This window comes from Achroia grisella, unplaced genomic scaffold (assembly GCF_030625045.1).
Source record: "Achroia grisella isolate CSIRO2021 unplaced genomic scaffold, CSIRO_AGI_Agris_v1 utg2671, whole genome shotgun sequence".
NCBI lineage: Eukaryota > Metazoa > Arthropoda > Insecta > Lepidoptera > Pyralidae > Achroia > Achroia grisella.
In genome coordinates, this window is record NW_026712758.1 from 1386462 (window position 1) to 1400315 (window position 13854).

At 30.2% G+C, this 13854-nt stretch overlaps 2 protein-coding genes across 7 annotated transcripts in view; one reads left to right on the forward strand and one right to left on the reverse strand.

The window, feature by feature from the left end:
• LOC131842897 (zinc finger protein 479-like) overlaps positions 1–604 on the forward strand; it is a 220593-nt gene extending 219989 nt beyond the window's left edge. For 3 of the 4 annotated variants that reach the window (XM_059191466.1, XM_059191468.1, XM_059191467.1), the window contains exon 3: positions 53–604. In XM_059191466.1, coding sequence (XP_059047449.1) covers positions 53–371 — 319 coding nt within the window. In that variant the 3' untranslated portion in view covers positions 372–604. The remainder of the gene's footprint in view (positions 1–52) is intronic. The other variant, XM_059191469.1, reaches the window with a different exon arrangement.
• Positions 605–754: 150 nt separating this feature from the next.
• Positions 755–12286, reverse strand: LOC131842895 (high affinity copper uptake protein 1-like). Of its 3 annotated transcripts, XM_059191461.1 has the most exons (8): positions 12119–12286; positions 6414–6531; positions 4074–4192; positions 3773–3889; positions 3134–3246; positions 2233–2355; positions 1648–1677; positions 755–1130 (listed from the first exon to the last, which is right to left on the reverse strand). In XM_059191461.1, exons 2-8 carry the CDS (start codon positions 6451–6453, stop codon positions 929–931), a joined length of 744 nt encoding a protein of 247 aa, XP_059047444.1. In that variant the 5' UTR covers positions 6454–6531; positions 12119–12286; the 3' UTR covers positions 755–928. The 3 variants fall into 3 exon arrangements, with proteins under 3 accessions (XP_059047444.1, XP_059047446.1, XP_059047445.1); XM_059191463.1 differs by lacking the exon at positions 6414–6531 and having other exon boundaries at positions 757–1130; positions 12119–12285; XM_059191462.1 differs by lacking the exons at positions 6414–6531; positions 12119–12286 and adding an exon at positions 5632–5892 and having other exon boundaries at positions 757–1130.
• Positions 12287–13854: the final 1568 nt, after the last annotated feature.

A 13854-nucleotide genomic window follows, 5' to 3' on the forward strand; every position in this document is an offset into this window, starting at 1 on the left:
TGATTATATAAGGATGACAAATGTTTACAAAATTGTATTCTTTTATTTTCAGCAGTAATGAAAAAGAACATAAGAAAATCATAAAGACATATTGTGACAAACAATTTGCCTGTGATTATCCTGAGTGTTCATACATTTGCAAGCTGTCTTCAAATCTTATAAAACATAAACGGATACATACATCAGAAAAACCTTACTTGTGTGACCAGTGTTCGTTTAGATCTAACTTTGTTAATTCATTAAAAGTTCATAAAAGAATTCATACATCAGAGAGACCTTATAGCTGCACCTATTGCAACTATAAATGTAATAGCAGTTCCAATTTAAAGAAACATTGTCGCCATAGACATTGGGATTTAATACCTGATTAATTAGTACTAATCAGCTGGTGCTTTCTGCACTCTCATCCTATTTTTTGTTTAATGACTTTATAAAGGCCAACAGCATTATAATGGTTTGAATAAATGCATTAGCCAATATTGTAATTGATTCATCCTGATTACTCTTTATTGGGTTTACATTAAATAATTTGATTAGGTTGTGTAGTGCACCATTTCCCCATGACCAAAATGACATCTTTTTTTTTTAAGGATTGTTTCTTTTAGTTATAACTGTTGTGTATGACTAAATGTAAAAATATATTATTTAATAGGCACATTCTTATAAAAAAATAAAGGAGACTACAGTTATTATTATTAGTCGAGTTTGAGAAATAAATACATGTTTATGCTTTAAAGCTTTATTGTTAACTTAAATATGTATATTATCCTAACAAGTATATAACTGGTATAAACATATCTGCCTGGAAGTACTTAAATAACCGCTGTTCACTTATAACATGATAATATTAACACCGTAACATTTGTAACCCATTTTGAGCAAGGTTTATCTTTTGATTATTAGTTCGATTTCTAATGATAGGCCTATATCAGTGACAGTGTTCTGTAAAATCTACTACTACTGACTCACGCCAACCAAAAAAGAAATATCCAGTCGCCGAACCAAGCACTACAGCTGCACATAACCAAGTGTTGTATGTCATGAACACTAACATCAGCATGTAGCTGACTAAAACTTGTATGCCATGGAGTACAGTCTGCCACGCGTGTGCCTTACTCAGCATAGTAGGTCTGTAATTTTAATCAAAAGCAAATTAGATCATTTTATAAGTTGTTACAGTATTAAAATATATATTTTCCCTTAAGTTAAAGATTAGGACAACATCACATTTAATTTATTAAAACTAAACCGCCTTCGAGTATCTCTGCACTCCCTAAGTTTTGCTGGTAGAGAATGCTATTAGCATTAAGCTCGCCTATTGTGCAAAATCAGTTTTAAATAAATTAAAATAAAGTTTTAAATAAATAAATAAATAAACATCCCATTCACAGACATCTAAGCAATGCATTAGTTCTAATTAGTATATTTAAAAAATGTATTAAGTGCAATAAAGAATATTATATAAACGGTTATTACTGTTAATTTGAGGAATAAAATATACACTAAGAATAGTCTAGTGTAAGTGTGTATGAACTCTCTGTAAGAAATCCTTAAAACTCCCTCCAGAAACAGAGTGGTCTGATTTTCTGTTCATATTTTATTAATTATTAGTGTGAATTTTGAAATTATGAATGTATAGGTACTTACACATTTCTCTCCAGTACATGCGGCATAGGCCTTAAAATAAAATAAGATATTGTTAGTATTTGGCAGAAAGTAATAAAAACGCAATGATAAATGTTAGTAAGAGATGAATTTTCTAGAACACAAATCAAATATATAATAAAAATACAATATATATATATATATATTTATTTTGTATGATTGGATGGGTTAAGTCCTCTGATCTCATCCTAATCTGTTTATCATTCTTTGGTTCACCGCCAAAGTACGTTACTAGTGAAGTAGGGTCACTCATTATTTTATTATTATTCACAAAAATGTGTGTTATAGGAAGTATGTCTATGATTTAGTACATTATTGGCTATTATAATGAAAATATTAGTCCTTTAAAGTACAACTTAAACATTAAATTTCACATCCTTGGCTATGATATTGACAGTGGAACATAATACCTACATCACAATATTGTATTTGTCTGAGTAATACGTTTGTTATCTAGTCATAATAAGTTATTATAATGCAAAATTGTACTATTTATTCTCTCTTCAAGGTACCCTTAACATAATAAATAGTCAGTAGATAAATAAATAAATATACTGTTTACTCAACTGTATTACTTGTGGTTCGTCAGCAGCACATATATTTGCTACTCCCTTATCTGGGGGTGATACTGCACAATACTGTAATCCTGTATAACTTTTCCATAGCAAATGTTTTCTATAATACTTGAGTCTGAAAACATAAGTAGATTATTAATATTATTCATGTGAAACATAAAATACGGCAGGTTAGACTTACTATTGGCGTAGCGAAACAATGCCATTTTTATATATTTGTTATTATTATAAAACAATAGGGGATAATAGTCTAAACTCTGCAAGACTTATCGTCTAATGACATATAAGTATCTAAACTAAACTGAACTTAAACATTAGTGATGTATCATGTGAAAGAAATTAAACAGTAATTTTTAGGTTAATCAGTCGATTTCTGTAAATGATCAATATTTACTTTTATAAAATAGGTTTGCATCGCCTTTGCGAGATAAAATGAGGCGGTTGAGCATTCCGGTAAAACTATAATATATAAAGATTTTTAGGGCGCTTGGAAGAACGCTTCTACTATAAGAATTTAAAAAACTAGTCAACGTGAACATCATATAGTAATTCGTCATAATGATGTAACGTCTGTCAATTAGCCTTTGATTGGAAGGAACTAGTAGCACCTAGTTAAAAATAGCATATGTTGTATCAACTATCGACATGGTTCATTGTGGCTTGACTTGTATACGGCCGATACTTTTAACAGGCTTCAAAATACATTAGGTAAATGTCTTTCAGAGACGACTGGACACGAACCACTTACTGATGGTAGCAGGTTCCATTTCGCCAAGATATTTCTATTCGGATGACTATTTGAAAAAAAAACGTGTTTTCTAGGTAAGCAAGTATTATGTACGTATAAAAGAAAGTTTCAATAATAACGACATTGGAAATAATTGAAAACTTACCCTTCGTATAGCAACGCCATGATAAATATTGCAAAAAAGGATCCAACAAATTCTCCTACCTCCTCAACATTCCACCACGAGAATAGAATAGTTTCGATATAACCGCCATGGAACTAAAATTTTTCATACATTTTAAATAATATAATACATAATAATTACCGTTATCTGCATGTCTGTAGTATGTAAATCTAAATACCAAACCATTATTAAGGATTTGGTATTTAGATTTACATAATTTCATATTTTTATAAAAAGGATATCATGATTTGGACGCGCTTGAACAGCTTCAAATTATCAGAAGGACAAAATCACGTTAAATATTCAGTAACATATAACGCAGTCATCCCAATATCCTTAAAAATTAACGTATAAAAAAATATTTGCAAGAATGGCGCTACTTTAATAAACTAGTATACCTTAAGATTGTCATGTGTACATTGTGTTCTAGTGTACACTAGGACACAATGTTAATATTGTCTTGTCTGGAACGATAAGCAAGCTAAGTGCTCACCTTGATGTTTCTATCAGGTAAATCTACTTTCTTAGGTATGTCGCCTATGGTCACAAACAGTACAAATTATATTCTAATTGAAATCCTTACGTGTCGCCGTTCCTGAATAGATAAAAATATAAACTTACTGTCATAGACATCATAGAATGTGAGACACTTCCATGGTTTTCGTGGCTACTTTGACTGACGACATCAGACTGGTGGTGGGACATAGGACTTATATCTGCACTGTCATTATATAAATTCTGAAAAATATTATAACATGTTCTCGTTACTCCATTCTCCTTTCTTTCTACCATGCTTGTCAATATTGATGATTCTTTTTATTGTCCTAAACTATATCTTGAAGATGGTTATATTTTTACTAATAAAAAAATTGGCATTAGTATGGCGTAAAAAATATTTAAATATAATAAAACATTAACTCACAGTATTCGAATGTGTAAGATTCATAAGGTGATGCCCCATATGGTCGTCACCGTGGTTCATTTTGTGGTCCATATGCATATTCGAGTGGTCCATATGTGTGCGATCCATATTGTATATTCCTATAACAATTAATATTTTTTTTGAGAACAAAAATAATACCATACAAGACCCAGACGCGGTAACTGTAGGGATATCGCCCCGGGAATACGGAAGGTCTTCTTTACCTTTCGTTTCTTTGTTGAAGAACGAGAGGTTAGCTCGGCCTATAAAATTCCTGTTTAATTCGCCACGATGGGCTAACAGACCTGACTTCATAATCGTCAGAAGCCTGCGTTGTCATCCATACAAAAAAAGTATAAACAATACATAAACGAATATAATAGATTTCAACACCAAATTCCTAGGTATATACCTACCTACAGCTAGCAAAATCGATACAGTGAAGTCTCGACGAATTTCTATCGAAAAACACCTACCCAGGGAAATATATTTTAAAATACTTATGATTGCAGTTGTCCGAATGATAGAAAATTTAAACTCTAATTATACTCTCATACGTATACTGAAGAATTGTTTAATAAACATTGACTTGCACGACCAAACACAAGTACCTACACTGAGCTACTGCTTCCCATTCCCAAAACGACCCAATCTTGCAAATTATGAATTTGGAATAATAGTAGATGCTTACATTCAAACATACTGCAAATTTAACTTTCTTTATAAGGGTCTGAGAGACTGAAATTTCAAATAAAAAAAAGTCATCAGCTTAGGAGGTATAGGACCTAACTATATAAAATAGCTTAATTTATGTATTCAAAATTCAGCAATTTTCCTAAAGAATCGATGTGGATAACTGAAATTTAAAAAAAAATATTTGTTTTGCTCATTTCATTATTTCTTGATAGAAGTGGTTCAGTTCTATGTATATTTATTTATTTACTTTATTTATTAATAAAATATGGTACAAAAGGTGGATTTAATGCTCTTTCCCAGTCAACCTTTGGGAAATACAGAGATAAACGATTCCGGTTTAACAATGTATGCATTTCATATATGTATGTAAGTATACCACCTGGCATTCGGGTTGACATATTTATACGCCTAACACTGTTTAACGTTGACTAAAAATGGCGCTATAATACATCCCTGACGGACGCCAGAGGGGGAATAGAAATTATTAAATAGAATTACTATATGGTAGTCCATATTTATTATATTGATATTTTTTACCTCAATCATAATAAAAGACACCTTTTATTAAAAAAAAAATAAAGCTAATAACAAACTACTTGTCACAAAAATTTATGTCATTTAAACTATTTTAGTATAAATCGTGCTTAACTTAAATATAATCACAATACAAAAGTTACAAGTCAATTAGTTATACGTTAATTAATCGGCCGTTTGAGCATGGTTTGTGAAATGAAATGCCACATACACATAAAGTTACTGTAGATATATTGTTGTGATATGAAATATGAAACATTAAATGGAACGGATCAAAGCTTACCATTACACTTTATACTCTTTATATGTAGAAATAATCATTACGTACCTATTCGTGATAATAATGGTTGCAATTGTAACAGCAGTAATATTATTATATGTTTATAGTACGTGCGAGCTTGCGTACAACACAACGACACCGCACCATCCAAACTTACGAACTGAGTAGAATTACTTGCACTATTTTGTACTGAACTGAATTCCAATCTCCGATGGTTATTTTGCAACTACTATCACTCTGTCGTAGCAATGTCAATGCAAAACTTTAACTACCTAGTACATATAACTTTAGAAAGGTAGCAAAGCTCCGGCTCCGTGTCGAAAAAGTAAAGAGAGTTCACATTTATCAAATGCATTATATAATGTAAAAGCGTTTAAAAACGCGGATACTGCAATTGTCTAATAAGGTTTATTTTAGTAATGATTATAATCCGTTTATTTTAATATAAATTGATTTAAAAAAAGAATAAACCAGTAAAGTGCAACTCGGACGCGTGTAAACAATGTGAACAGGTTTTTGATACCTTTATATGTAAATTAGTACTATAAGTATGACATAAGTTATTCAAATACGTATAATAAATAGCCCTACACATTAATAGGAGTAGGATTCTCTTGATTTAGACAAAATCTGACTTCATTGGTACTGGATATTCATATAGATTGTCATAGGAATATCATCTTCTTCATATTCTATTTCTTTCTTCTACGACAAAAAATAATTGTATCCTATAACTAGAATCTAGTTTTATCTTTATTATCTACTTTGTAATAAGTATAGTGTGGAGTCAGTCTCCCAGTTAGGATTCTTCTAAGTCATGTTTTACTTACTGAACGTGGATGGATAAAGGATGGTAAAGGATGGTAGCATCTCAAATGTACACGTGCACGAAGAATCGGAAACCACTATTTCATATCATGTGAATCTCGCATTAAGTGTCTTCATTATCTATATGTAGAATTTGAATTAGGTATTATAATTATATACAATCTTATTTGGAAAGAAAACGTGTAAGTAGTAAGGGATACGTCCTACGAGAGATCTGTTATTCGATAATGATAACGTACGTTCATATGTAAGCTAATATCTATGTAGATTTAAAAATTCTCATTTGGGTTGCCGGGTCAAGTCCGGTTAACAGATTATACACTTTAACAACTTTTTTTAATCGTCCCTCATTTGTGAATAGAATAGAATAGAATAGAATAGAAAATCATTTATTCAAATAAACTTACATTGAAGCACTTTTGAATAGTCATTAAATTTAAATTTTTAATCTATCCATTGTTTGACTCGTTCGGAAAGCTGTCTCATCACAAGAAGAACGAGCAAGAAACTTGCGTGTTGCTCTTTTAAATAATTTTATTATTACTTTACATTTTTAAGTTTAAGTGTGTGAATACAAACCACCAATTAGCACTAATTCAATTAAATACTCAAAAAGAAAAAATATTGAATATATAACCAACTGGTTAAACAATTAATAAGAGGATATCAGTCATAGTGATTAGAGCAGACCAGTCCCTACAAGCAGCACCCGTTCACGAGTATGACGGATGAGCCAGCCATCACTGCGCTCGACCATATTTTAGGGAGCCCAATGACCCGGCCCACCACGCCACCACAAGTCTGGACATTTTAGTGAGCATGACTACTCAAAACACTAGACTACGTCAAAGCTACTTACAATTGCCATCTGATAGTTATAGTATTCACATTTTACATAAGAATGCATGCGGCAATCAATACAAAAACCACTACGGTTTCATATTTCTAAAATCAAGAAAGCAATGAGAAAATAAAATTATAACGTTGTATGCTAATAAACTAATTATTTACTTGATATGTTGTCATCTATGAATTCGTCTATCCTGTAATAGGCTTTCTTACATAAAAATTGTTTAATATAAGATTTGAATTGCCTCTCTGTCAGATTTAATGCAGATTCTGGCAGTTTATTATAAAATCTTATGCAATTACCATAGAATGAATTACTGATTTTGTGCAGACGGCATTTAGGTAAAATAAGCTTATTTATATTGCGTAAGTTTCTACTTGTACAGTCTTATTTTTTTAAAACTCTCTAAGTTCTTCCGTGTATACATAATATTTTCATAAATGTATTGTGAAGTAACTGTGAGGATATTTGAGTCTTTAAAGCACTGACGTAATGACTCTCTTGAACCCATACCATAAATAGAACGTATGGCTCTCTTTTGTAAAACAAATATAGTATTTATATCGGTATTCTTGCTTTACCCCACAGCAGTATGCCATAAGACATTATGCTATGGAAATAACTAAAATATACAAGTTTAGCCGTCGCCACGTCTGTTAATTGCCTAATTCTTCTAATTGCATATGCAGCAGAACTGAGTCTACTGGCCAATTTTGAAATATGGGGCCCCCATTGTAATTTCGAGTCCACTGTTATACCTAAAAAAACTGTATCATTAACAAAATTTACTATTTCGTCATTAAGCAATAACTGTGTATTTATTAGTCTTACATTAGGAAGTGTAAATTTTATACACTTTGTTTTGCTGGAATTTAATAATAGGTTGTTACATGTAAACCAATTTAATATTGCAGACATAGCACAATTTACATCGTCTAATTGATTACTTTGACGTCCAATTTTAAACACTAACGAAGTATCATCCGCAAACAGCACTATATCTGCAATTTTCTCTACCATAAAGGGAAGGTCATTTATGTAGATTAAAAAGAGAAAGGGGCCTAAGATTGACCCTTGTGGAACGCCCATCTTAATATTAGCTCTCTTAGATTTTACACCGTCAATATCTACAGTTTAGACCCTATCCTCTAAATAAGTTCTCATTAATTTTAGATCATTATCTCTTATACCATAATGTTCGAGCATATTGTACAAAAGCGTTTTATGATCCACACAATCAAATGCCTTTGATAGGTCACAGAAAAACTGAGAGAGCATCCTGTGACTTCTCCCAAGATTCGAAAATATGTGTCATTAGCGCAACACCTGCGTCAGTGGTAGACTTGCCGGCGGTGAAACCATATTGCTGACTGTGAAGCAGTCCGTTAACCCTGAAGTGTTGTAACATTTGATTTAACATTATCTTTTCAAACACCTTACTTAGAACTGACAAACTAAATATAGGTCTATAGTTCCCTGGCTCAAATTTATCTCCTGATTTAAATAGTGGGATTAATTTGCTAAATTTCATTAAATGTGGAAAAACGCCATTATCAATACATTTATTAAAAATAGTGGCTAGATATGGAGCAACAATATCTATGAAAGAACTAACTACTTTTACAGACATGCCCCAAAGGTCTTCCGTATTTTTTAAATTTAGCTGTTTGAATATTTTTATGATATGAAAGGAGCTAAGATGTGAAAATTTAAATCTTAAAGAACAACAACCGATATTAGTCTCTAGTAATTTTTTTGCTCGAGATTGAGATGAGTCCAGAGAAGATGTAATATCAATCGGAATATTAGCAAAAAAATCTTCAAAAATATTAACTACATCTTTTGTTGTTGTTATTAATTTATTATCATAATTTAATGTAAATTGTAAATTGTGATTTATCAAAATCAAGTATAAGTCGAAAGATCATAATACGAAGAATTGAAAAAACATAGAACTAATAAGATTATATATGAGTTATAAAAAAAACGTAATAAATATGGGTTTCAAAGCAGGGACTGTTGTTATTTGTATATCTGCATATAAAAATGTACGCATAAATATAAAGAAATTAAAAAAATATATCCATTGTTTGACTTATTGCTTGATAATCTTTGTGAATATACATTAACACCCCTAAGTATCAGTAGCATTTACTAGTGTAACGTAACACGAACTAGTTATAAATCAATAAAAACGTCGAAGTCATAGTTTTGAGACGAAATATTTCGCTTTATTGCATTTGTAATATATGACATTTAAATGTCAATAACCTTTAGTCGAAAACGTATTTTTTTCAAATTTAATGGCTCTTTACACAGCGAATTATGTGTTAGAAATTAAATGTAAGAAATTACTTTAGACATCATTATCGCCTACACGCGATAATGATGTCTAAAGTAATTTCTTATGACACTATATATATTTATTTGTTATGAGCGTAGACCTAGAAATTGGCCCGGCAACCCATGTGCTATTTTTGAAACTACATAATATATACCACATAATCGTTTTTATTATCGACTAACAGATGTAGGTGTATTTCTCTTGGGACCACAGTTTCTTGTTACTTCTGGGCACAATTTAAATTCCGAATTGACGACTTAGACTTACTTATCACTGTACCTATTATAGTATCTTTATACATAAAAATTACGTATCTCGTTGTTTATCTGGGATGGGCTGCTAAAATACTGGACCAATTGCTAATTTGATTTGCACAATGTATGCAATTTGATGCAACTTGAAAGATAGTATAGCTTACATCTCAATTTATAGTCGCAATATTATTTTATTTAAGAACCTTAGCCACAGCAAAACGGGGTCTACTAATACATTATTATTATTATATAAATAAACATTCCGATCGATTTATCATGGCAATATTTTTTCCTTATCTATATCATCCAAATAGCTTTTATCAGATTGTGTAGCTTTCGTTATCATGGTAAATATCTCGATTAAGTAATTAATCTAATGTATTATTATTATTGTACAATTCTAAATATCCGTAAAATATTTTAAAACTATGCTTGTCATTAAGAGGCATACATGAAAAACAATATTTGAATTTGTTTAAATTGAAACTGAAAGTTATATTATTTGAAAATTGTCAGTTAAGTCTAGTAACAGACAGGCACTAGAAGCCAAGTTGCTCAGTATTTTATTTTTTACTAGCTGTTCCCGCGACTTCATCCGCATGGAATTTAACTTTATTTTTCTAAAATAAAAGTAGCCTGAGTTACTCCTTATTACATCAGTTACCTGCCAAAAAAAGTCCTGTTAAAATCAGTCCAGCCATTTCAGAGATTAGCTGTCTGTTTGTTCTACAAACAGACCAACAGACAGACTGACAAAAATTGTAAAAAGTTGTTTTTTGGTGTATGTACCATATTTATATTCATATGCATGTAGTAAAAAACTGTTATTTCAATATTACAAACAGACACTCCAATTTTATTTATATGTATAGATAAATATATGGGTATTCTTAAAAGCAATATATTATCGAAGTACAAGTTGTTAAAGCCCTTTCTAAGATAATATAATGTTTTGGAACTTTTATTCACAATTTAAGAGCCTTTAAGCTCTTGCTGTATCCCACAATGTTTTATCATTCACTTTAAATGTCAATAAGGCAAAAATATAATAATTTTCCTTGATCAGCTAGATCAATAATGTTATCTGTGTCTTGGATTTTCCCTTCTAATTTCCTCCAATAATATTGGCATTACAATTATAAATATACAATATTCATTAGTTTATAGTGCCATATCAAATGCCCCAACAGTCTCACTCATCATCTTGATTGCCACCATCATAGTATAAAAAAAAGGATAGGTTTGTAACACCCGAAAAAAAAAATTAACTACAATTAAGATGACTAATGTTGGAAACAGTATCATCATCTATCAATGCTAAAATTTTGTAATACATTTTAGTTGCTGAGAAAGAAGAAGAAAAGAGGGACAGATCATGATATGATTTGTTGAGAAGGGTAACATTGGACAGTAATCTTTTATGTTTATTGGAAGAAGCCTATGAGTGAAGAAAAATAAATGTCCAATAGAATATTTCATAACATTAGAGGTTTCGGAAATGTAGTGCAATAACAAATAAATAGGTATACTGACAAAGCCATAAGAATTTAATTATATTTTGTCAGTCCATTGACAAAATATAATGAAATTCTTACACAAATCACAAATCACTTAATTAATGTTGTTATAGTATCCTTTGAGGGATCTCAATTTATTTCAGTCCTATAGTTAACACATTTGGATACAATAATTGTTATATACCTACAATTTCAATAGGACAAAATATGTTGATTCATGCAACTTTTCTAATAAAAAATTTAGATCACTGATGAGTTTTGTATTGCAATAAATTAAAGAAAATAATGACTGAATTTTACACATAACAGTAAAATCTTGTTTTTCGGCATAAATACCATATACTAAATAATTAGTATATGGTAATGTATGAAAAATGTGCATATGATACATATAAATGTATCATATGCACATGGATGTGTTTAAAATTTGGTTAATTTACAAGACAATGTAATGTCAGAATAATATTGTTTGTTACAGAATGATAGATGAGAGAGAACATCGATAAATTCTCATCTTATAAATTTCCATGAAATACCCAAAAAATATGGGTCCTTTATACTTCCTAATGTAGATGTTGAATATGGAGTTTGGCATTTTTTATGCATTTTAATATTGAGGTATGCAAATGGGTGTAATTAAATGTTTAAAGCAAAATTGGTAAGTCTGATTATATTACATGCAGCGAAGTATGTTTAATAATAGCGTTTATATAATATAAAATTTAATTTGAGTATCGCTTACCGTATATGATGGTGGTATCAAGTATAGCGTAATCGAATAATTAAAAATAGTATATTAGAAAACATTAAAATAAATTTAGAAACTATTTAGATAACCATAATAAAATAATATTTCAACAAATAAAAAACACTTGTATAACACAGAATATTTTTATATTTCGTGTCAAATCACAGATGATCAGAAACACAGATAACTTAAATAGTCACAGACTATTTTAAATCAAAAGATGCGACATTGTCTATGTGTCCTATCTATCATGATTAATTTCATAAAGTAAGTAACTAGCAAGGAGTAAAGCTTCTGAAATTAATATCAACAACACTGTTTAAAAAATATGTATGTGTCACAATGCTAATTTAAGAAAAAACCTTATTAATTTCAAAGAAAATTTGTCGCAAGTGAACACTATTGATTGATTGATTGCCAATATATAAAGAATTGGTGAACATTTTGTATAAAGAAATAATTTTAAATTTATACTACATTCGCAAGTATTTTTCTAAATTATCGTCACCTATTCTGGTATCGATATTCAATCGAATCAATAATCATTTATTCATGTAGGATATTTATCCGCTTACATAATATACGATGAATTTATGTACGTCTTTGAGTTCTATAGATACACTATTGGATAATTTTCTAATCTATCATTTTTTAACAGAAACAAACATTCAAACTACATACATTATTAAAAAAATTTCCGCCAAATAATTAATGAAACAAAAAAAAATTTTTATGTCATCGGTATCGCCTCCATATACTATGCTATTTTTATCACTTGCATACTATATTCAATGCTAGCTGTACCCGCGACTTCGTCCGCGTGGAATTTAACTTTATTTTCTAAAAAAAAAGTAACCTAAGTTATTCCTAATAAGAACACTTGTTGGCAGGTGGCTAATGAAATAACATCAGGTACCTGCCAATAAAAGTTCCGTCAAAATAGGTCCAGCCATTTCAGAGATTAGCAGGAACAAACAGAAAGTCAGATAAAAATTGTAAAAAATGTTATTTTAGTGTATGTGACGTATTTATATTCATATGCATGTAGTAAAAAACTGTTATTTCCATATTACAAATAGACACTACAATTTTATTTGTATGTTAGATTACAATTTTAAGTTTAGTCCCTCTTTTCTTCAATCTTCCATCAGACTTATCCCTATCTATTAGTGTAACCCTACTATGGTCCCAGTTTCCAAATTGATTTTCTTTTTAAGTTGACATATAAAATTGGTATAGTATCATAGAGTCAGAATACGAACTCTATGCGTAGTACTATTACCCGTGACATTAGGGAATGGTTTGTGTTGCCAGCTCATTGTTTAGGATAATCGAATGAAATATCGATGGACTTTATAATCTTTTCATTGTTTGATGAGAGTAGATTAACCTTATACAACTAAAAAGTCTATTGCATTTTACTTACAGTTAAATTTACTATATTCTAGATTGACATAGGGCACTTTTATATAATGAATTTAACTATTACATAGCGACAATGCACTTCCGGATCCATGTACGTGCCGATTAGGGAGATCTTTAAAGATACATCTATATTGATATCATAAGGAGAATAAAATAAAGAGGATTTTGTTACATTTAATCGCTGAATATAAGATATAGGCTGGTAATTCTGTTAATATATATTATAGTTTCATACAAGAAAATCGCAAACATGTGATTACTCGAACAAAAATAGGGCGAATTTATAGTATATGTACACATGTATA

Bases quoted from the DNA above. Each gene is read 5' to 3' on its own strand.
- LOC131842895 (XM_059191461.1), bottom strand. From the start codon at position 6,453: ATGCTACCATCCTTTACCATCCTTTATCCATCCACGTTCA. The intron at 4,193-6,413 runs GTAAGTAAAACA...TAATTGTTATAG, and splicing joins CCTTTATCCATCCACGTTCA to GAATATACAATATGGATCGC. The intron at 2,356-3,133 runs GTAAGTTTTCAA...TTATGTTTTCAG, and splicing joins ATGGCGTTGCTATACGAAGG to ACTCAAGTATTATAGAAAAC.